General features: G+C 46.6%; 2 protein-coding genes across 2 annotated transcripts in view; both read left to right on the top strand.

Annotated features, from left to right (window-relative positions):
• Positions 1-22561, top strand: part of LOC102547604 (60S ribosomal protein L27a-like) — a 170201-nt gene that overhangs the window by 82460 nt on the left and 65180 nt on the right. The window lies entirely within an intron of this gene.
• Positions 9490-12962, top strand: Slc35d3 (solute carrier family 35, member D3). Its single transcript, NM_001107522.1, has 2 exons — positions 9490-10373; positions 11239-12962. Exons 1-2 carry the CDS (start codon positions 9935-9937, stop codon positions 12060-12062), a joined length of 1263 nt encoding a protein of 420 aa, NP_001100992.1. The 5' UTR covers positions 9490-9934; the 3' UTR covers positions 12063-12962.

Here is a 22561-nt window from a genome sequence, read left to right as displayed (position 1 = left end):
CTTTTCTATTCAGTGTTGATACAGCTGATGTTCATACGTGAATGCTAACGTAGACTTAAGTTACTCAGAGGTTATCTACTGAGCGTCACATGTGCCTGCCATGCATACTCAGGGGCATGCTCTCAGGAGTGCTGGGCTGTAAGCTGTACAATGAATGCTGTGAATTAAGATGATCTTGAATGCCTTTATCCATATTCTCTTAGGTACTGGACCGAGGACTTCTCTCTCTTCCTACTTCTCCATTACCAATACTTGTAGGTAGGCATGGTTTCACACATCTCTAATCCCAGGCCTTGGAGGCAGAGGCAAGAGGATTGCAAGTCTTAGGCCAGTCTGGGCTACCAAATGAGACCTTGTCCAGCCCCTATCCAACATTAATTAATTAATTATTTTTTAAAATGTCCATTGAACATAAAGCTTTTGGTCCTACTAAGGCTTCTAGTTATAGCCCTTTAAGGTGGCTTTAAATTATATTTTTTAAACACTTAATGAAAAAATCATGAATATCGACTGGAAAAGGTTAAAGTAGAAAAATTAGTAAAACAAAACATTTTGTGCAGCACTTAGTTGTATGTCAAATGTGCTTTATATAAATGACAAATTCTAATTCATAAGCTCTTGAGAATGATAATTTTGTTACTAATTTTTAGTGTGAATGTATGTGTGTGTATGGATGCTACACGAGTGTGGCTGTAAGAGGACTGCTTTCAAGGGTAGGTTCTTAACCTTTCACCTTTCACGGATGGAAGCCAGATTTTGGGCTGGGTGGCAGTCACCTTTACTCTCCGAGCCAGCTCATGAGCCCTTAGAGGATGGACAGTGTTGTTGTAAAAATATAAAAAATAAAAATGTATTATGGTCTTTTACCTCTCTAGGTCCGCACCGCAGTGCCCCAAGATGTCTGCTAGATATCTGGGTGGAAACACATCCCAACTCCTCGGCGGCCCAGTGTCTCCACCGCCGCACACTTTCCTACACTCAAACCCTCACATAAAAGAACACACAACACAGTAATCTTAGATCTAATTGATAAGATATAATTGTCCACTTAAACATACAAAACCCGGTCCCATCCATCCCTTAGGAACATTGATAACAACCTGTAAATACACAGGGTGAGATCTTTACGTCAGCCTCCATTGTCCTGCCGTGGCTTCTCTTCCAGTCTCCTCCTCTTCCTTCAAACTTTTCTCCCACCCATCCTTCCTTCTCTTCCAATGACAGGCCTCCTTCTATCCTGTACCTGCCCCTCACCTGTATTTTAAAAATTCAATGGGGAAAAGTTTCTGGTGAAGTCACCTGAGTCCTGTGTACATGACTGGACAGCTGTCCTTGGAACAGTAAAATTAACATCAAAATACAGATAACTCCAGGGCAAACTACAACAGGACAGACCTCCCGTGTTCCTGGATTGGTAGAACTAATATTGTCAAGATGACCATCCTACCAAAAGCAGTTTACAGACTGAATGCAGTCCTACTTGAAAAATCCCATGACATTCTTCACAGAAATAGAAATAAATCCTTAAAGTTCATAGGGGAGCACGAAAGACCCTGACAAGCGAAAGCAGTCCCTGAGCAAAAAGAATGGCACTAAGGGGATTACCGTACCAGGTTCTAAGTGATATCACAGAGCCATAGCATAAAAACAGCCAACTAGTACAAAAACACGTACATGGAGGTCCACAGACCAAAACATGAACAGACAAACTGCAGCCGTCTGTATTTAACAAATACTCCAAAAGTATACACTGCAGGAAAGACAGCATCTTTAACAAAGGGTGCTAGGAAGAGTGAGAACTTTTGGAAAAAAATATACTTGTAACAATCAGAACAAAAATGAATCCAAGTACATATGTCCTACATGTTTATGTCTTATTCCAGAAAACACAGATGAAGACAGAGACCCAAAACAAAACAACAAATAATTTAGAAGCTGAGTTTGAGACAGACAGGAGCCGGAATGCATATCACAGAGTTCTGCAATTTGGGCGCTGTCTGGACCAAAGGTTTGCTGCTAAGATTCCCAGATCCATAAATAGAAAACACAGTCAGTTCTGCAGCTCCGTGTCCATGGTCTGAGGACCCAGACTGTCTCATCAGCAGTCTTGGCATGTAGAACCCTCAAAGCGTGCTTGTTAAATGAGTGATTCGGGGAGGGACACTTGTTTTCTTGGATCCTGGATCATCAGGGAAGCTCAGCTCTTCCAGTTGTGACTGGAGCTGCGTACCACATATCCTCGTCCTTTTCCTCCACATGAACTAATAGCATCTCAACGAGGTGTGTCTCAAAAAAGAAACGGTCCATGGTGGGTCCTCTGTATCAGGCAGAACCTGTAAAAGACTAATATTTACAACCAATGTAATTCTTTTCCCCTTTTGAATACAACAAGTTATTGTAACAAAGTAATAGACCTTAGGATGTAAAAAACTACCATTTTCCCCTATTGTCTAAATGCGAGAGGAACAGCCATCTTCTTTAGCTGTGTATTCACTGAGGAGCCCATCAGGCTACAGCAGGTGGTTCCAAACTCATGGTAAGACTGGCTAAACTCAGTGGGTCTCAAGAAGGAGGCGTAGGGAGGTGGGGTAACGGGTTGGAGAGACGTTATTCACATAGGAAATTATCATATGACAAAAGCTTTTTAATGATTTAGCCAAGTGTGGTAGGGTGTGCCTATTAGCACTTGAAAGGTTGCAGCAAGAGGAACAGCCTAGGCTACAGTGAGTTTGAGGCACACTGGACTACAAAGTGAGAATCTGTTTCAAAAGACAAAAACCCAAGAACAACAACAATAAAAAAAAAAAAAAAAAAAAAAAAAAACCCTAGCATCTCCCTTAGTCCATTTCCCCTGTCCTCAGGGATGTGAGAGATGTTTAGACTCTGACTTCCTGATACGAAGGGGTGTTACCAAGTTGGTTTTGGAGGCACTACTGGAAGACGAGAAGGACCCCAGCTGGAATCTGCTCGAAAAGCAAAGGGGCATGTGTTTGGAACTCTTGGTAGCTTATGAACTCAGAAGCTTCTGGATGAGAAGTCCTTCCTGGGGACCATCAGCGCAGGTCTCCTGACCACCTGATGATAGTGTCTGTCCTTTCTGCCCTGCAGGCTACCTGTCACCCTGCTGTGACAGGACAGAGGGAGGGATTGGGTCGATTACCTGTCTTGCCATCAGGGTAGTGTGTAACATGTCCACATATGCAGGTTTGTTGTTATTGTTTTATTTTTGACTGTTTGTTCATTTCTTTGTTGTTTTTGTTTGTTTGAGCTCTGGCTGTCCTGGAACTATGTAGACCAGGCTGGCCTCCAACTCAAAGAGATCCACCTGCCTCTGCATTGCCAGTGCTGGAATTAAAGGCCTGCACTACCACATCCAACTAGCATGCAGTCCTTTGTAATCTTTGTTACTTACTTTCTCAGTGCCACTCTGCTTTCTAAACAAGGAAGCCATGGTGTCAGGAGTCACAATGCACAGCAAGTAATAAGCAGAATTGAAATCTGGCATAGCTAACACAAGACCTTTGCCCCTGACACACTGTGGGTCTCCCTTTTTGGTCACCAGGCCCATGAGGGTAGGAGAGAGCGGGGTTTGGACAGCTGTGGATATGACGCTAGGACTTCTGGAGAGACAGGTTCATTGAGATGGCTCTACTTTATTTAATTTCAGGGGTTTAGGGATACGGCAGGAGGGGTGGATTGGTCATAACACAGTACCTAATTATACAGTGGGAAGGCTGAGTGGGACTTCTGTGTGTGCAGGAAGCTCTCTGTGCAGGGTCATCCTCCAGATAAGGTCAGGCACCGGTGCTTAGAGATACTCTCCAGACAGATAAGGTCAGTGGAGAAGGGGAAGCCCTGCTGAGAGAGGGGGTCCTCCATTTTGCACTGAGCTTAGGGAGGTACCCAGACACGCGGACTGACTGCAGGGTCTTCCAACGCCACGTGACAATTTTACTAATAGGATGAGTTGGTTTGCTAGGAAAATCGAGATGCGAGCTCTGATGACTAGATTCTGACACATTCTGAGAGAACTGACAAAAGGCCCAGAAGGGAAGAAGCTGCATCTGAGCCTGGGCGACCCTACGAAGCCCGTTTTCTCTCCTGTGGGCAGAGCCAACATGGTTTCTGTCTTACAACTTCTCCAAATGTCTTAGCAGCGTCTGGATCTACCACAGATGACTCCTTAGTAATTTTCTACTAAACATGTCTCTTCTTAGATGTGCCAGGCTACTTATTGTTTTTAACTTCTGTGCATATGAACTGAATGCTGCTAGCCTCCTGCTTTCCCCGTGAACCCATTTTCTTTCAGCTCAAATCATCTTGATCACTAAACCAGCAGCCTCCTCCAGTGTGAGCGAGGCAGAGCCAAGTGAAACAGCAGTTTAGCTCAGCTAAAGACCTCCATGCCAGCGCATAGCCCTCCTCCCAACGTACACCGCACAGGTCACTCAAGTGTCCCCCTCCACCAAAGCAACACTGCCCTAGTTGCTCTGAGAAATTGCCACCGGTCTCTCAGTAGCTGTTTGATGTCTAGTTCTGTGTCTTCAGAGCCACCCTCCTGTGTGCTGCTGCTGCCACAGCCAAAACGTAACTGGAGTTTGCCAATTTCGTTGTAAGAACCTTTCTCGGCTTGTAGAGGTGCATAGGGACAGCCTCCTTTCCTAACCAGACAGCTCGGTCCTAGTCCCTGCCTGTTGCAAGGTTTCTCCAACAACACCAGAATGTTTACAGAAACCCAAATCATGAAAGTTTTCTGTCTTTGCTCAAGCTAGCCTCTGTGCACCTTAGGCGTTCTGCCTCTGGCTTGGCATGTTCTTACTCACCATTTCAAGTTACGTGAGATGACTGAAAAAGAGATTGACAGCGAACTCTAAAATCACAATCATACAGCAGAGCTAATGGGAGAGGGCATAAAGAAAGGATAGACTTTCAAGGATGCATCAACCCCTGTTGGCTGACAGCCAGAATCTATTATTATATATGTGTGTGAATGCATGTTTGTGTGTATGCAGGCGCACATGTATGTGCGGTGTATGTGCAGGCCAGAGGACAGCCTTCACCTTGGTATTTTCAGGAGTCTGTCAGTGGTCTGGAACTCAGCGATAAGGCTGGTAAGGCCTGACCTCATGCACCTGGGTGAGTTCCCCTCCCCAGTGCCGTGATGACAACTGTATACCACCACATCTAACTATATTTACATGGGTTCTGAGGACCAAACTCAGGTCTACATGGTTGTGAGGCAAGCATTTCACTGACTGACCCAGCCCCGGTACCCAGAATTTATAAAAAACTTTTAAAATCAATAGACAGGACGGGGTGGTCGTCTTTCTCTTCCAGACAACGTACGTTTGGCTCCTGGCAACACTTTGAGACACCTGCCTGTAACTCCAGTCCTACGGGATCCACCACCTTTTCCTGACTTCTTCAAGCAACCAGATGGCACGGACACACATGGCAGCAAAACACACGATTACACATAAATGAAAACAATGAATCTTTTTTAAAAACATTACTAGGCAACAGAACACAAAAGTAGACAGGATACCAATGGCGAGTTCACAGAAGTAGGAAAGCAAATGTTTGATATGCTGACGACAAGGAAATCCTAATTAAACTGAGGTCGCTTCCCCTGTTCTCTGCATATTGCTTTGGCAAGCATTTACAATACTGACAGAATCCAATGCTGGCTAATTTGAGAGCGTGGTTACACTTTTTCTTGGTAAGTGATCTGGCAGCAAGTCAACATGGTCATCTCCTCCATAACCCAGCAGCTACGCTCGCTCCCAGGATTCTCAGAAGCCTAAGGGCTGGGATATAGCTCAGTGGTTAAACACTTGCTCGGTGTGTGAGACCCTGAGTTCAGTCACCAGTACAGGAAAGGGGAGAAGAGGAAGAGGAGGAGAATAAGAAGGGGGAGGAGGAGACAAGATGTAAAGATCACATTTCTGCAGCCATTTAAGAGAGACCAAGGGCTGTAGTTACAGCTCAGTTGTTAAGTGAGAATATGGATCCCACGTGAAATGTTGGATATGGTGGGCCATGCTTATAATCCTACCTCTGGACAGGCAGAGAAAGGGGGCTTAATTGTCATGTCATCCAGGTCTAATTAATCTTTAAGCTCCAGGTGCGAGAGAGAGAGAGAGAGAGAGAGAGAGAGAGAGAGAGAGAGAGAGAGAGAGAGAGAGAGAGAGATCCTATATCAGGAACTGCAGTAGGGGCTGAGGTTAAGAGCATTGGTTCTCAGCATCCATTTCCGGAGCTCACGACTTGCTAAAATCCCATCTTCAGCAGATCCCACACCCTCTTCTGGACTCCATGGGCCGGTGTGCACACCCACCAACACACGTGTACACGCACATATTAAAATGATTAAAGAGTAACCAACAATGTAGCTGCTTACAACATAAGCTCTCTCGTATTCAGACATGGGAAAATCCGTTGCTGTTAGGGTAACGTGGTGAAGAGCCACGTGTGTTGTCTTGCCGTCTTGCAGTTCCAGTCAGGGATCAGAAATGACTTGGCTGGTTTGTTCAGCCTTAGGTTTTCTCATGACATTTGGGTAAGCTTCACGGGGTTGTCAGTAGGTCTCTTTTACCATGTGGACTCCCATAGACCATGTGACGTGTCCACATAGGAGGGACTGGATGGACCTTCCCAGAAGGGGTAAAGATTGAAGCTTCCAGAGGGGTGGTACCTGTTTCCACAATGTTGTGTTGGTCGCCAAGACTAATGTCAGTCCAGTGAAGATGTCACCAAGGATGTGAATAAGGAAAAAGGACCCCACCGGGAATGGAACTACCCTGAAAGTTGATTACCACCAAGTACTTTAAAAAATTTTTTTCATATGCATCCAAATGATCTGCCAATTCCACTTTTTAAGAGGGGTTTGTGTATGAGTACGTGGGTAAGAGACTGAGGGCAGGCAGCTGTGAGCGGTGGAAGCTGGCGAACACTGAGGACAGCCCTTGGTTGTTATTTACAGCTTGTTTTCTTCATATGTTCTACAACAAATGGGCATGTGCCACATTTACAACTAAAAATGATAAAGTACATTTATCTAGGACCATACTTCTTTCTCCAGAAAGCCATCTCTGCTCCCTGTCAGGCTGATGCAATTGCCTTCCTGGGTGCTCTGTCTCTTGCTGCAAGACTTCCTGGTGCTCCTTCACCTCCATGTGTGCTCCCCAGGGGCCAGCTGAGTGCTCATCCTTGAATCCTCCCCCTAACAGGCTACCCAGCATAAAATACTTGCTCAATGCATTTGTTGAATGAATGAACTAGCTATTGATTTTATGTCACTAATATTTATTGAGTGGCTCTAAAGATAAAGAGCGGGTGTCTAGACCTTTGGTAACTTGATTCCAATTGGTCAGATGGCTTTGTGACTTCAGATCCACGTTCTGGTTCTACTGATCTTACTACATATACTATGGTATTTATCTTTCGCTTGGTTTTCTTTAGGAATTTACCTGGTGACAACTTTCGTTAGAGACGGGTTAATTTGTTAGGTCCTACTAGAGAGCTATATATATATATAAAACACAGCAGAGAAAATTTGCTGTTTCATACCTAGTAGGTTAGAAATATTAAGTAGTCTTGCCTAAATGAGAAGGGTAAGGTGGCTGAGTCAGCCCCCAATCTTCTACCTAATGTGAGTATCAAAAATGGAAGTAATTATAATTGCTGGCAGAAATGAATCATTCCAAAACTAGGACTGTAAGACTCTTCTTTAAAACATTCGCTTATCATAGGATGGCTTGCAGTGGCAGCCCTGTAATTGGAGTAGCCAGGAGAAGCAAGACTCCCCTATCAGAAATCTTAATTAAAAAAAATAAAAAGTCCACATTCAGTCTTGATCTCTGTGTGTTTTGAACATGCCCTTAAGCCATACATGTAATTTGTACGACTACTTCAGCCTTTCCTAAACCCTTGTAAACTAGAGTCTCTCACATAGCTAATAGTGTGTGACCACAGCTAACCGAAGCGCTCCCAGGGGAACCAAAGTCCAAGAGCTACTGGGGGAACGGGACACTTTCAGCGCAATGCAGCTAGGGCTTATTCCTACAAAGTCACCCATACTCACCTGAGTGCACACCTGTCAGGGACACGGCAGGTGCTGTACCAGGCGCTGGACACCAGCCTAAGCCTGAGGACTGGCTCAGATGGTGTGCTCTCTCGTTAAAGCACTCACAATACAATAGCTGGCCCACATGACCAGCTGCAGTGAATCTGGAATTCCTGCTCTAATTTTTTCCTCCTGCTGAGCTATACTCTACATCTGTACTCTACGGTTGGGTTCAGCATAAAGTGCAAAACCATGATAGATTTCGAGGAAATGTATCCATGTGTCCAGGCAAGGAGATGTGGTGTTAAAATCTTGAGACCCAGTGGCTGAAAGGAAAGCGACTCAGAGACCCCCAGACCCACAACTTCTCTGTGGAAGCTTGGCCATCCCTATAAATAAACTCAAATCGCCACGAAAACGACTGTAGTTGGCGACAAAGAAGCCAAGCTAGTGGTTCTGTTCGGTTTTCTGAGGGTCAGAACATAAGTTCTCTCTCTCTGCAAGTGAATTCAGATCAAAGCCTCAATGGGTTGGATGGGGAGGCAGTCACGAAAGGAAAAGTAGATTTCCTTTTCTTTTAGTCAAAGGGAGGAACACATGCTCACATTTCACAGTGCTGCAGGGCACAGGAGCGCTCTCTGGCAAGGGAAAGGGGTACCCACACAATCCTACTCCCCAAAGCTGCCAGGTGACTGACTAGCAGCCTATAACCGGGTCTCTGGAATTCAAAAACCGTTACTGGGAACATCTGGACCGGGTGAAGTGTCTATGGTTCATCCTTGCCGCGCACACCTGCTTTCTCCCTTTGGTCTTTTCAGCAGTCCATCTATCTCTACCTGACCTCTGGGGAATCCTTCCCCTCCAAGCTCCTTTACTACTAATGCTGTCACTCCCCCACCCCCACCCCCACCCCACCCCACCACCCTCGCTTAGTTTCTGCTTTTGCCTATTTTATCCCATTGCCTAAATTAAGTGTGTCCCTCCAGTCCCACGACCCGCTGCCCAGCCACCACCCTCCATGAAGAAGCTCCTGCAGTGTCAGGCAGGATTTCAGGACCTTTTTCTGGGAGGGGCGCAGGCACCAGAAAAAAAAAAAAGGCCAACTTCGGGTCTCCAAAGCACTCGCCAGAGGCTGGTTCTTTTAAGGCGCTGGGATCTAATGTCAAGGGACCCGTCTCCCTCCAGCACCGACGTGTCTCGTTTCCGTGCAGCGCTGGGAGAGACCGTGGGTGGAAAATCCGCTGCAACTCGCGGGCCACCGGGCTGGGGGCGCCGTCACTTGTTGCGACCAATGAACGGTGCTCAGTGCTGGAGCGCTGCTGTTTCTAAAACGGTCTTCAGCTGTGCAGGGGATCCCCCAGCACGCACCCCACTGCTCTGCCACTGTGGGAGGGGAAGAGGTACGGCGCCCCGAGAGCCGACACGGGTGGGCGCTGGATGCCCGAGGGGCGCAGGCTCCTCCCGCCCCGCGGCAGCCGCCTCCGCAGGTCTGGCCGCCAGCCCGCACTCCGCAGAGCGTCCTTCCTACCCGGGAACCGCACGGGACACAGCTCATCGGGGTTCCTCACCTACTCGCAAGTCGCGGTCGCTAGGATTCCCGCCACTCCTCTCGGACCCGTCCCCCACCCTTGCCACTTTTCGGAGTCCCCCGCCCCCGCCTCTCGGCAGCTGCGGGGCAGTCGCACGCGGAGCCGCCGAGCCGGGAGGACGCCCGGCTGGAGCTGCGGTGCGCAGCCGAGCCCGCACTCCCTGCCCTTCTCTTCGTCCAGCCGCCCGGCCCGCGCCCCCGCCGCCCTCGCTCCGCGCCTCTCCGCTGCTCTCCCGTGAGTCCCGAGCTCCATCACGGCGGGGTGCGGCGGGGCCGGCGCGATGCGGCAGCTGTGCCGGGGCCGCGTGCTGGGCATCTCGGTGGCCATCGCGCACGGGGTCTTCTCCGGCTCCCTCAACATCCTGCTCAAGTTCCTCATCAGTCGCTACCAGTTCTCCTTCCTGACCCTGGTGCAGTGCCTGACCAGCTCCACCGCGGCGCTGAGCCTGGAGCTGCTGCGGCGTCTGGGGCTCATCGCGGTGCCCCCCTTCGGCCTGAGCCTGGCTCGCTCCTTCGCGGGGGTCGCCGTGCTCTCCACGCTGCAGTCCAGCCTCACTCTCTGGTCGCTGCGCGGCCTCAGCCTGCCCATGTACGTAGTCTTCAAGCGCTGCCTGCCCCTTGTCACCATGCTCATCGGCGTGCTGGTGCTCAAGAACGGCGCGCCCTCGCCCGGGGTGCTGGCGGCCGTGCTCATCACCACCTGCGGCGCCGCCCTGGCAGGTGAGCGGGACCCGCGCCAACCCCCGGTCCGCCCACCCCACCCGGCACAGACCGCGGGGACCACCCGGTGCTACGCCCTCACTGCCAGATGGGGAGACTGAGGCAGCGAGGCGGAGAGCTTTGAGTGGTTCCTTGGGCTCCCAAAAGGGACTTTACTTCTGAGAGCCAGCGCAGCCTTCCTCGGCCTTCCAGCCTCCTCCATTAGCCCTCCCCTCAGGTGTCCCGGCTTCCGCCCCCCGCCCCCCTTTCTCCGCGTGGCTCCCCCAGCCGGGTCTCTCCTGTTCAGCCCCTTCCTCAGGAGGGATGGAGAGTCCAGCGCACAGGACTGGAGTCCAGCCCCGCATTGAGCCGGAAGGAAGGGGGCCGGGAACTTCCTCGGATCACGCGGGCTGGGGGAGCTGGAGAGATGGGACCCGCCGCTAGGCAGAAGGGACGGACCCGGGACTCAGGAGCGGGAGGACCCGGCGGAATCCAGCTGCGGGTAGCGGGGAAACTCTCTTTCCGGGGCCGTGCCACTAGCTGGGGTTCCCTGTCCCTTCCGGTGCCCACGGGGCGGGAACCACCCGCCCAGGTGGCCTCCGTGCAGGCTTCAGGGACGCCAAGGCGCCTACCCCAAGAGCATCCGAGCTCCCCCTGGCCTTCGTTCTGGCTACAGGAAGATGGGGTACATTGGCTGGCCTTGACGGTCGCATTTTGACAGTGCGAAGGTTTCTCTTGGGCACTGGGAAAATTCATGGGCTGGATGGGTGAATGCTGTGGGATGGATGCTAAGGGGGTTTTTCCAAGGCTTCCCGGAGTGGATACCCAACCCTGTGTCTTCTCTTTTTCTTTCCCGCGCATGGCTCTGCCGTCTTGGTGCGCTCAGGAGCTGGCGACCTGACAGGCGACCCCATTGGGTACGTAACGGGCGTGCTGGCGGTACTGGTGCACGCAGCCTACCTGGTGCTGATCCAGAAGGCGAGCGCAGACACGGAGCACGGGCCTCTCACCGCACAATATGTCATCGCTGTCTCCGCCACTCCTCTGCTGGTCATCTGCTCCTTCGCCAGCACCGACTCTATCCACGCCTGGACCTTTCCAGGCTGGAAGGACCCGGCCATGGTTTCCATATTCGTGGCCTGTATCTTGATCGGCTGTGCCATGAACTTCACCACATTACACTGTACCTACATCAACTCTGCGGTGACCACCAGCTTCGTGGGCGTGGTGAAGAGCATCGCCACTATCACGGTGGGCATGGTGGCATTCAGCGACGTGGAGCCCACCTCTCTGTTCATTGCCGGCGTTGTGGTGAACACCCTGGGCTCCATCATTTACTGTGTGGCCAAATTCCTGGAGACCAGAAGGCAAAGCAACTATGAAGACCTGGAGTCGCAGGCAGAGGGAGAGGAGTCACAGCCGAGTGGGGACCAGTTGCCTTTCGTTATGGAGGAGCTCCCTGCCGAGGGCGGAAATAGTGAACCGGAGAGTGCGGAGGGGGCAGGTGACTCCGTAGAGCAAGGTGGGCAAGAGTCAAGGGGCAGCCCCAGAGGGGTCTCGCTGGTGGCTAGGAGAGCAGAAGGGCATTCTGAGGAAGGGAGTAGGAGGTCCTTAAAGGACACTTACTTGGAAGTGTGGAGGCTCGTTAGGGGGACTAAGTATATGAAGAAGGATTATTTGATAGAAAATGAAGCATTACCCAGTCCTTGAAGAAGATGTGCGTGTATGTACATACGAATGTACATATGGTCGTTTTCCATGGCAGAAATAACGTTTAAGGGAGGCCTTCCGGTTTTATTCTGAGGAGTGGGAGGAAGAGACTCCAAAAGCTGAAGGGGACTGACAGAGACCAGTTAGCACCTGTTTATTATTTATTAATTACTTAGTGGGACCTTGCCTGAGGGGCCACAGAAGGAGGAGATCTGTGCAGGTGCTTAGCAAAATCAAAGGTGATCTCGGCTTCAGACTCCTGGACGTTCATGTTTGTGTCTTTATATTCCAAATATCTGCATGTTCCAAGAGTCCTTCAGTCACCCCTTCCAAAGATGGCTTGCAGCAATCAATTCGTGAGTTCAAAGGTCACATTCAGGGGCACATTTCTGACGACAGAACTAGTTTTTTATGGCCTGTCAGGCAAAGAGTGTATTGTTGAAATGACGTTTATAAGTACACTGAATTGTTTACTCTCCGGGTCATCTGCAATACTGTGTTTACTCGAAATTTTCTTCCTTCGTTCTTTTTTTTTTAAAATGGCTATTCTATTATATATTGATAGGAAATGTTGAGGCTATATTTGAAGACATTATGAAGTCTAAAGTCTGTTCTTTGTAATTATATATCGTAAAGGCTGTTTGGGTTCCTCGCTTAATAATATTTATTATTGAATGCTATAACCTCCTAAAAACCCATTTTTCCCGTGTAATACTCTCTCGAGCAAATGCAACGACTGGAATATGTTCAGTGTTGACTGCAGACCAGCCAGAGGGAGACAGGCCACCCTGGTCTGCACTGCACACCCCAAACTCTGTTACAAAAAGAGCAACTGCTATATTCGCACCGCGATATTTTTCTATCTTATATTTGTCAAAAATAAAGTGTGAGTCTATCTGTGGAGCGGGGGAGCGTTCAAGTGTGTTTCAGTCACGCTGTGTTCCGTTGGGCGATTGGGAGCTGCTTTCCAGGCATGGAGTAACAGTGGCTTGGGACCAACCCATTGGGAGCTTTCTTTGCTTTTCTTTCCAGGGATGACTTTGAACTTCTGACCTTCCTGCTTTTCCCTTCGTAGTATTGAGATTACCAGCATGTAAACCCAGTTTAATGTGACGCCGCTGGGGACTGAACCCAGGGCTTCTTGAATGCTAGGCAAACACCCTACCCACTGAGCTACACTCCCTGCTGCTGCTGAGAACTTTCTAAATTACCTATGGCAGTTGAATTTAAAATAATAAAGCAAACAAACAGCGACAAAGAATTTCCAGTGAAGAAAAGTGTAAAGAGATACAGTATCACCTCGTACTGAAGAATGAAAGCCACCCACACCACATGTCTGTACAGATAGAAATGGAGATAGAATAAGCGGCCACAAAAGGGTACAGAGAGAGGTCCCCCGACATGAAGGCAGCTCTTGTTAGCCAGCATCATCCTGAGCGGCTCAGAGAGTGGTATCTTCCTTTTTTCTGTCACTTACAAACATCAAAACAACTTAAAAAGTGGGAGCGGAAGTTGACTCTAACTCCGACATCTCCACAATCTGGAAAGCAAAGGGACTGTGGTTGTTATTAGTCTTGCTTTATTGCTTTTCCCAAGCAATCGGTTGCTTCCAGGAGTGCTACCAAAATTCTGTTTCTGCTTCTGTGCTACCACAGAAGTTAGAAGTGGATGACCAGAATTACAATGGTCTTTTGAAAAAAATACAATAAAAAGCACTCATTTTGATATCAGCACGGCAGAGGGCCATGCCTGTTACACTGATATCAAGCTGAGAATTAATGAAAAGCAGCAAGGTTGAAGGGAGCCTGGGATTTCTTTTTACTCCACCACTAAGGAATAATTGTTTTTTATTGAACGAAATTCCCCTTTGATCACAAATGTGCGTTTGAACATATTGCATTTCTTTTAGAGTTCATTAGAAAAATAGACAGGAGTTATCAAGGATTCATGACTGCGGGGGGATGGCTAGTCTCAAGTCTGTGGTAAACTCAGGCACGGCCCCTTTGAAGTCTTCAGTCACAATTCCTTCCAGAATTTTCTCTCTCTTTTTAAAATTATTTATTTTATGTATACGAATGAGTACACTGTAGCTGTCTTCAGACACACCAGAAGAGGGCATTGGATCCCATTACAGATGGTCGTGAGCCACATGTGGTTGCTGGGAATTGAACTTAAAATCCTTGGAAGAGCAGTCAGTGTCCTTAACCACTGAGCCATTTTTTCAGCTCCTTCCAGAATTTTTAGTGTTGCCCTATGGTTCAAAAACTAACTGGAAGAGGCCTATCTCTGCCAATTTTATCAATGTTTCCTTTACTAGTTTTAAATTTTGCTAATCACTCAGGTGGTTTGACCCTACGGTCTAGTCAGGTTAGAGAGTATACTGGTAGGGTAAGAAAAACCCCAAAAGATCAATAACAAAAGTTCTGTCACAGTCCTGTGACAAACCTTGGGATTTTAAGGTCTCTCATGCAAAGCGCCAACAGTAAATAAGAGAAGACAGGTGAGGTAATCAGAGGGATGGAACCTAAGGAAGGATAACATTTGAAAACAAAAATACCTAGCATGAGAGAAATGAATTTCTGGGAGAAAATGCATCACAACCACAAGTCAATGCTGGGACTCATTCCCTGGTCACTAGCACTGGCAGGCCGGACCTGACTCCCCACATCCCTCCATTGTCCTCAGATCCCAAGACCACAGAGGGATCCCACCTCGCACTGCTATTTTACTCTGCTCTAACTAGTGTCTGCCACACATCAGGGTGTCCTGATGAATTTCCTGGTGTTGCCCTTCCTCACTCTGAATACTATCTAGCTCTCAAACCAATGCTTGTGGCATAGGCGATCAGAAACCCTGGGAAAAGGATTGGCAGAGATGCATACACAAGGTGGGTGCACGTGTATGTGCAACATAGATGCTGGGCACAGCTGAGCAGTGACCCAAACGCCCATAAAAAAGCAGTCCCTCCTGTCGCAGGGCCCTATTCTCTAGGTCACTCATAGCAATGCTCAGAGAGAAAAAAAATGAAAAATTCTCAAAGCCTAATCTAACTGACAGAAGGGGTTTTTGTTTGATTGGTTTTTGGTTTTGTTCCTTTGTTTGTAATATTTATTTAAAAATATTTTGGGGATTGTTTACTTACTTGGAGGAGGATAATTAAGTTGGGGTTTGTTCGTTCGTTCGTTTGTTTGTTTATTTATTTATTTATTTATTTTTGAGAGGTGCTTTTATATATCCAGGCTGGCGTTGTGTTATGAGGCTGAGTCTGGCCTTCAATGCTTTAACCATCACACCAGGTCTCAGCTTAGATTGGTTTGTTTGTTTGTAAAGAGCCATCTGTAAGTTCACTGATTCTCTTTAGTTGAGTTTTGTCAGGCTGATGAGCCAGTCAGAAGAATTTTTCACTTCTTTCTTTTCCTTCCTTCTTTCTTCCTTTCTTTCTTTCTTTCTTTCTTTCTTTCTTTCTTTCTTTCTTTCTCTCTCTCTCTCTCTCTCTCTCTCTCTTTCTTTCTTTCTTTCTTCCTTTCTTTATGCTAGGTGTTTTTGTTAATGATGCTTGGTGCTTCTTTCTGATTTTTCCTTAGTTTCTAGCCCTGTTTCCTGTATCAGTTCGTTCTTGCATACTAACTGCTTTCTGCATAAGGGATCTTAACCTAGGTCTTTATAATTCCCTCTCAGATAGTCCTAAAGCCAATTCGGACACTTGCTTTGTCTCCTTAGACTTGTTCTCTTGTCACTTGCACACCTATTGCTTGGCTTTCCCTGAGGAGAAGTGAACAGATTCAGATAGGGCACTAACCATTGACCCAAGAAATGACTCCACCCAAGCTGTGGTGGATAGAATATGCTTGGCCTCAGGAATGGCACTATTAGAATGGCCTTGGAGTAGGTACGGCCTTGTTGGAGTAGGAAGTGTGTCATTGTGGGGCATAAGACCCTCCTCCTAGCTGCCTGGAAGACAGTCTTTTCCTAGCAGCCTTCAGATAAAGAGTTTGAACTCTCAGCTCCTCCTGCACCATTCCTACCTGGATGCTGCCATGTTCCTGCCTTGATGAACCTCTGAACCTGTAAGTCAGCCTCAATAAAATGCTGTCCCTTATAAGAGTTGCTTTGCTTATGGTGTCTGTTTACAGCAGTAAAATCCTAAAAGACCCAAGTGTTGCTTAGTGAACTAATGAGGTTTGGCGGGCTCCTTACACGGAGCAGGAGTGAGGGATTACAGGAGCATGATTGACAGTTGCATCGTCAAAGGCCCACCTAGGATGGCTGATGACTCACAAAGCCCCATCCCTCAAGCTCTCTGCTCAGCTTGCAGCTGCACCTCTCAAGACTCTCTTCTCCCCTAGCAATGATTTATTTCTTATGTAAGCTCAGGGAGGGGCCTCATGACTTACAACTTCTTTGTGAATTTTACCCTAGGAGGCTCCTCACCAGCCTTCAAGGAACAGCTGCCCAACAATACTTAACACTTTTCTTATTGTGAAAAACCAGATGATGGATACCCTAGGGGATAGGAGTGGAGTCAGATAGGCCTTTAAGTGAGAGGTGTCATGTTCACAGGGCTAGAAATCGTACTGTTCACAGCAACTTATAGTGCTAGACTCCAAACTTCTCTACTGTAGTTGTTTCTCTCTATTGTCTCCAGCTCTTTTTATAGCAGTTCAGGCATTACAGTGGATCCCTGTTGGTGTGATTATAGGGTGTGACTATATTGGTGTGATTATGAGAGAAATGTTCTACAATAGTGTGTAGACTACATTATGGTAAATGACATTCCCTTCTTGTCCTAGATATCCCTGACATAGCCTAGAGTTATCTGAGAGAAGCCTCCAATACGAAGTTACCTAGATCATATACCTGTGAGTGATTATCTTGATTATTAATTGTAGGACGGAACAGCCCACTGTGGGCGACACCATTCCTTAAGCAGCTGGTCCCAGGCTGTATAATGAAACTATCGGAATGAGCCAGTGAGAAAACCAACAAGACACATTCCTCTGTGGTTCCTGCCTTAAGGTTCCTGCCTTCCAGTTCCTGCATTGAATTCCTTCAACGATGGCCTGTGACCTGGAAGTATAAAATGAAACAAACCCTTTCCTCTCCACGGTTGCTTTTGGTAAGAGAGTTTCGTCACAACAGCGGAAGAGAATATAGAACATTTTTTTTCTATTCATTATTTCTTTGTGTTGAGAAATTTCAAATTCCTCTCTAGTTAGTTATACAATGAGTAAATTGTTGTAAATGCTGGTCACCTTGAACTGGAGAGCCTTAGGATTCTCTATTTAACTGTATTTTGGTATATGATAAGCAGCCCTTTTCCCCAGGCTCTAAGTTACCCCTGTTCAACACTTTAGTTCTATGAACTTAACACACTTGAGTGAGAACATATGGTAATTGTCTTTCCATGCCTGACTTATTTAACTCAGTATTCTCCAGTTCTATCCATGGTGTTACAAACAAAATAGTTTAATTTTTGAATTCTGAATAGTACTATATAAACATGTCATTTTATCTATTGTTCATCCACCATCGAAAGGATGCATGCATTCACCATCCATCTACCCATCTTCAACTTATCATCCTTCACCCATCTAAACCTTATATAAGTCCCTATCTTGACTATACATTCTTATTAAGACCTAGTGAACCCATGTCCTTAGGCTTTTTCACTTTACAAATGTTTCTTAGTGTCTCTTCTCATAGATAAGACAAAAGCTGGAGAGGCTTAATGTAGGAATTAAAAAGGCCCTTGACCCAGATAGGAGAGGCTCTGCTACAGTTTTGTAGCCAGAGAGGAGATTTTTCATTACAGAAAATGCTCTGGGTTTGTCTCACAAAGATTACTCTTTACCCTTTTCTTCCTGAAGGCTAGGTGATCTTTCTGAGCCCTTTTCCAATGGTAAAATTCCTAGGTGTCAAATCTATGAATGTATGTTTGCCCAAGACTGTGGTTCTCAGTTACTTATTCATTGTAGTCATAGACAGCCAAATTCACCTATAAATTATGAAAATCACCAGTTGTATTATAGCTGCAGGGGCTTCTGTCTCAGGTAAGACCTTGGTTGTAACTTTCTAGATTAACTCAGCCCTCCAGGGTTTGGGGTGGCAATTTGATCCCTGTCTTTAGTTCTCAAAAGGGTCCAAAAGCAGTTATTGATTTTTATTTATTCATCTCTTTTTCCTGTGAAGATGGGAATGACAATTTAAAGAAAAATTTGTGTGCATGTGAGTTTGCACTTGTGTGTGTGTGTGTGTGTGTGTGTGTGTGTGTGTGTGTAGAATTCTGTCTATAAGAGACCAGAAGAGAGTTGAGGCATTCTGACAAAGCCAAGTAAAGAACTCAATTAATATTATAACCCAGCATTTGGATCAACGACTCCTTTAATACTTAAGCTAAAATATCTTTCACCTTTTCACCCTCTATGACTTTGAGATGTCCAGGCCTTCACTGAATTTCTCAGGATTCCTGGCACATCTTTTCTCTCATGCTTCCATTGTTCAACGCTGTGGATGGCTTTTTGTGTCGATCATTTAAAAAAAATCTTTAGACTACAATCAAAATATGTTAGGTGCCATCAAACTGCTCATTTTAAGTGCCCAACCATTAGGCATTAGTGTATTTACATTAGTTTATTAGTCTGGTAGCTCATACAGTGTATGTTCATTACACAGTGCTGCCTAGCTCTTGTCAGTTTGACACAAGTTAGAGTCATCTGAAAAGAGCAAACCTCAACTGAGAAGTTGTCTCCATCACACTGACTTGCAGACAAATCTCTGGCATCATTGTGTGGGTTAATGATTACATGGGAAGGCCCAGTCCACAGCAGATGGTTCCACTCTTGGGCAGTTGGTCCTGAGGTATACAAGAGCAGGCTAAGGCTGAGAGGGCCGTGGAGATCAAGCTAGTGTCCCTCCATAGTCTCTGCTTTAGTTCCTGCCTCGAGTCCCTGCCCCAGCTCCCCTCAGGGATGCAGGCTGTAAAATGAGAGACTGTTTCCTTCCTAAGTGGCTTTTGCTCCGTGTTTTATCACAGCACCTGAAAAACCTACCTAGGACAATCATTATCTGATTTTCGAACATTTTGGGTCACACTAAGAAGCCATGTGTTCATTGCAAGTTACCCTTTTTACCTCAATCCTTCCCAGCCCTGGGCAGTTCTCACCTTGACTGTTTGGAATGATGCATTCTTGTTCTTCAGAAATAACTTTTCAGATAGCTCTTCTTAATGCTGCCAATACAAAGCTGGCTTTGGGATACGGTTTACAATGTACCGAATACCCAAAGCCTCCTATGACAAGAGTGTTTCAATTCAGGAAAGGTAAAGTTGTCATCTACACTCAGCAGCCCCTGCTCCCTGAGTTTCCTGCTTTTCTTGCGACCCTCCCGGCTGCTACGTGGCTATTTCTTCTACTTCGGAAGAAATCTTTACCTCATGGTCAACCTCACTGTGGACTCAAGCTCCTATTTCTCAATACTTTTTTTCTTAAGTGGTAACCAGAAGGGTTAGAAAATGTTCTCTAAAATGAAAGAGAAGACTTAATTCATATAACTCTGTAACTACTCTTCGGAATGTTGAAGGCAGGCGCTGCGGTTTATCTAGGAAATTTTGTCCATTGGCTGGCTGGTGTTTTGAACCTTAGGAGTCTGTCTGGTGGTCCTAATGTTGAGACAGTGGAACTGGAAGATGAGTCCAGGTGGGAAGTAGGTGCACTAAGGGCAGCCTCTTGGAGGTATTGTCCCTGGACTTTTCTGTGGCTCTCTCTGATTCCTGTTGTCAACTGTGTGTGGACTGCCTTCCTCTGGTTCTGGCTTCAGCAGCTATGATGTCCTACCCAAGTCAAGGGCCCACCCAATCATGGACTGAATAATCTGAAAGCAGGAACCAATATAGACATTTCCTCTCTTTAAGTAGGTTCTGCAAATATATGGTCACAGCCACGGCAAAGCTAACTAACACTACATTTTATTAAACATCACCCCCCCCCACACACACACAGACCCTTCTACCCCACCACACCAATCTCATGTAGAAAGTTCTCATGGGAAATTTTACAACATGCAGAGTTGTTGGTCTGTCCGCTTGCCCTCCCCCCTTCCCCAGTTTTCTTTACATAGGAAACTCTAAAGTGGTTTAGGGAAGGCAGGCAGGCTGCATCACCTTGTCAATCCATCATGGCAAATTGGTGTCTCTTGGCCACTGATTGGATTAAGGAAAATACCGGTGAGGAAGTTCTAGCAAATGAGATGAAAGAGAGTGACGGGAGAGGCTCTGGAGTGGTCTGCTTTTTTATGCTAGGAAGAGACTACCTTGATTTTGATGTGAGGTCTGAGAGTTCATACCCTGAGAGACAACCGCAGGATGTGCACTAGGCTGAGGGCAGCTTCCAGGAGTGTGAGGAAAAGCCTGGCTTTCCTGATGCCTTCACGGAGATGCTAAGTAACAGGACAGGACTCACGGTAGCATCTTTGTTTGGTACCTCTCCCTGCTATGATGACAGGTAGGTATGATTCATTTCTTCCTCTGTGTCAACTCTGCTTGGTATGTGGAAGAGAGAACTACCTTATGCCAAATGCCCGGATAAAAAATCTATTCGTTTTCTTGTTTGGGAACTCAACATGGAAATTTTAATATCTGGACCCAGTGACCAAATTTGTCCACTTTGGTTTTGCTATCAGGCTTCATGTAGATTGTGTGTGTTTCCTAGTATTTAAGATTGCTTGACAATAGGGGCTCCCCAGGCCGTCATGGCTAGAGCGCTATTGTGTGATGTAGTGTAAACGCTGCCAGCTATAAATCTCTGCTCTGCAGCACCCCATCTTGAATTCACAGTGGTGAAGACAGGTCATGACTGGAATCCAATAGCCCAGTTACATGCAGAGAGCTTTCCTGCTGATTGCTAGGCTCTCCGGAGGACTCCCATCCTTCCTCATCAATAATTGCGCTGCCCAGGTACCTTTGCAGCCGTCTATAATAAGCAACGCCGTTTAAACTACTAGTGTACGTTCTTCCTTTAAGGAGTACTGATCCATTTTCTGATGAACTGGATAAGCAAAGAGGAGAAAAGAAAGTTACATTTTTGCACTGCACCCAGTGGCCGTCTTCCAAACTCTGCAATATACTCCATAGAAATTATTACCGAGTTGGGAGTCAGCCATTTCTGTAGGCACTTACTGTCATTGCAATGTACAAAGGGAAATCCACTTTGCTTAATATCACCTAAGCCTTCCAGAGCCCCGCTGCAATCGCAGGACAGCGCTGCCTTTCTCGGTTGATGAATGGCTTTGTGAGTAAAGATCTTCCTCTTTAATTTCATAACCATAAGAAGAGATGATTGTAGAAAGGGAGTCAGAGGCCAGACAGTACAGCTCAGAAAGGCAGCATTCCATCTTCTTATCGGCACTCACACTTTGCACACCACTCTTAGACCATGGTCTATCCCTCAGTGAATATATTAGTTGGCCGACTGACAAGAGAGAATTCCAAGTTAGGAAATGAAAGCCCAACTTGAGTTTTCTCCTTCAGTCAGAAACCATTGTGGGTTGTAATATCCTCTTTGAAATGGTCTGATAGGTAAGTCTGGCCATTCTTGGAAAAGCAAATGCTATAATTGAATCCGATGTAGGAACCTGGCTGCATCAAAGGCGGCCAAGCAGGATAGCTTGGTGCAGACTGAACTTCCACTCAGCCAGTGCTCCTGCCTAGCATCCTGGTGCCCTGGGGCTCACTGCGGTTAGATTCTAGACCTTCCCTGACTCAATTTAATAAAAATGTTCATGAGGAAACTCTTATTTGAAGGGTTAGGATACCCAGTGTTAGAAAAATAATACAGAACATTGTTAACAATTCAGACAGGGAAGGTAGAAATAGGTCAGGGGAAAAAACAAAGGGTGAAGTTGTCCTGGCCTTTCTTTTAATCTTTGAGCAGTATTTGAAGTAGCTCTTGGCAGCTGAGTGTTTTTTTTTCCTCTTGTAAAATATCTGTGCCAGGGTTCTGGCTATTCCTCTGGGAAGGTGATTGATATAACTAATAAAAAAGGAAATGACTAGACTGGATGGATCAGAAGCTTCCCCAATGTGGCCTCACTTGAAGCTATCCTGGAATGCCTGCCTAGTGTATCTGAAATGGAGACAGGTTGGTCTCCTTAGGTAGTTAGAAGCTAGCTACTGAGGTAACAAGGAGTTACATTAATGCAGGTAGGCAGTATCTAAGGACATGGTAATAAAACGAATGAATGAATGAATGAGGTAGCAAGAAAGAGAACTGAAGGAAGAAAAGGCCAGGGAAGAGGATAAAAGGATACAAGGCAGGAGAATCTCAGTCTTCCTCCCCTTCTCCGGAAATCGCTGCTTTAGGGTTAGTAGTGCTGTAATGGACACCACGGCCCAAGCAACTTGAGGAACAAAGGGTTTGTTTGGCTCACATTTCTACACCGCTGTTCATCATCACCGAAGGAAGTCAAGACAGACAGGCACTGGACAGAAACTGGGAGGCAGGAGC

The sequence above is a fragment of the Rattus norvegicus genome, chromosome 1 (assembly GCF_036323735.1).
Source record: "Rattus norvegicus strain BN/NHsdMcwi chromosome 1, GRCr8, whole genome shotgun sequence".
NCBI lineage: Eukaryota > Metazoa > Chordata > Mammalia > Rodentia > Muridae > Rattus > Rattus norvegicus.
This window is presented reverse-complemented; position numbering and strand designations above follow the sequence as displayed.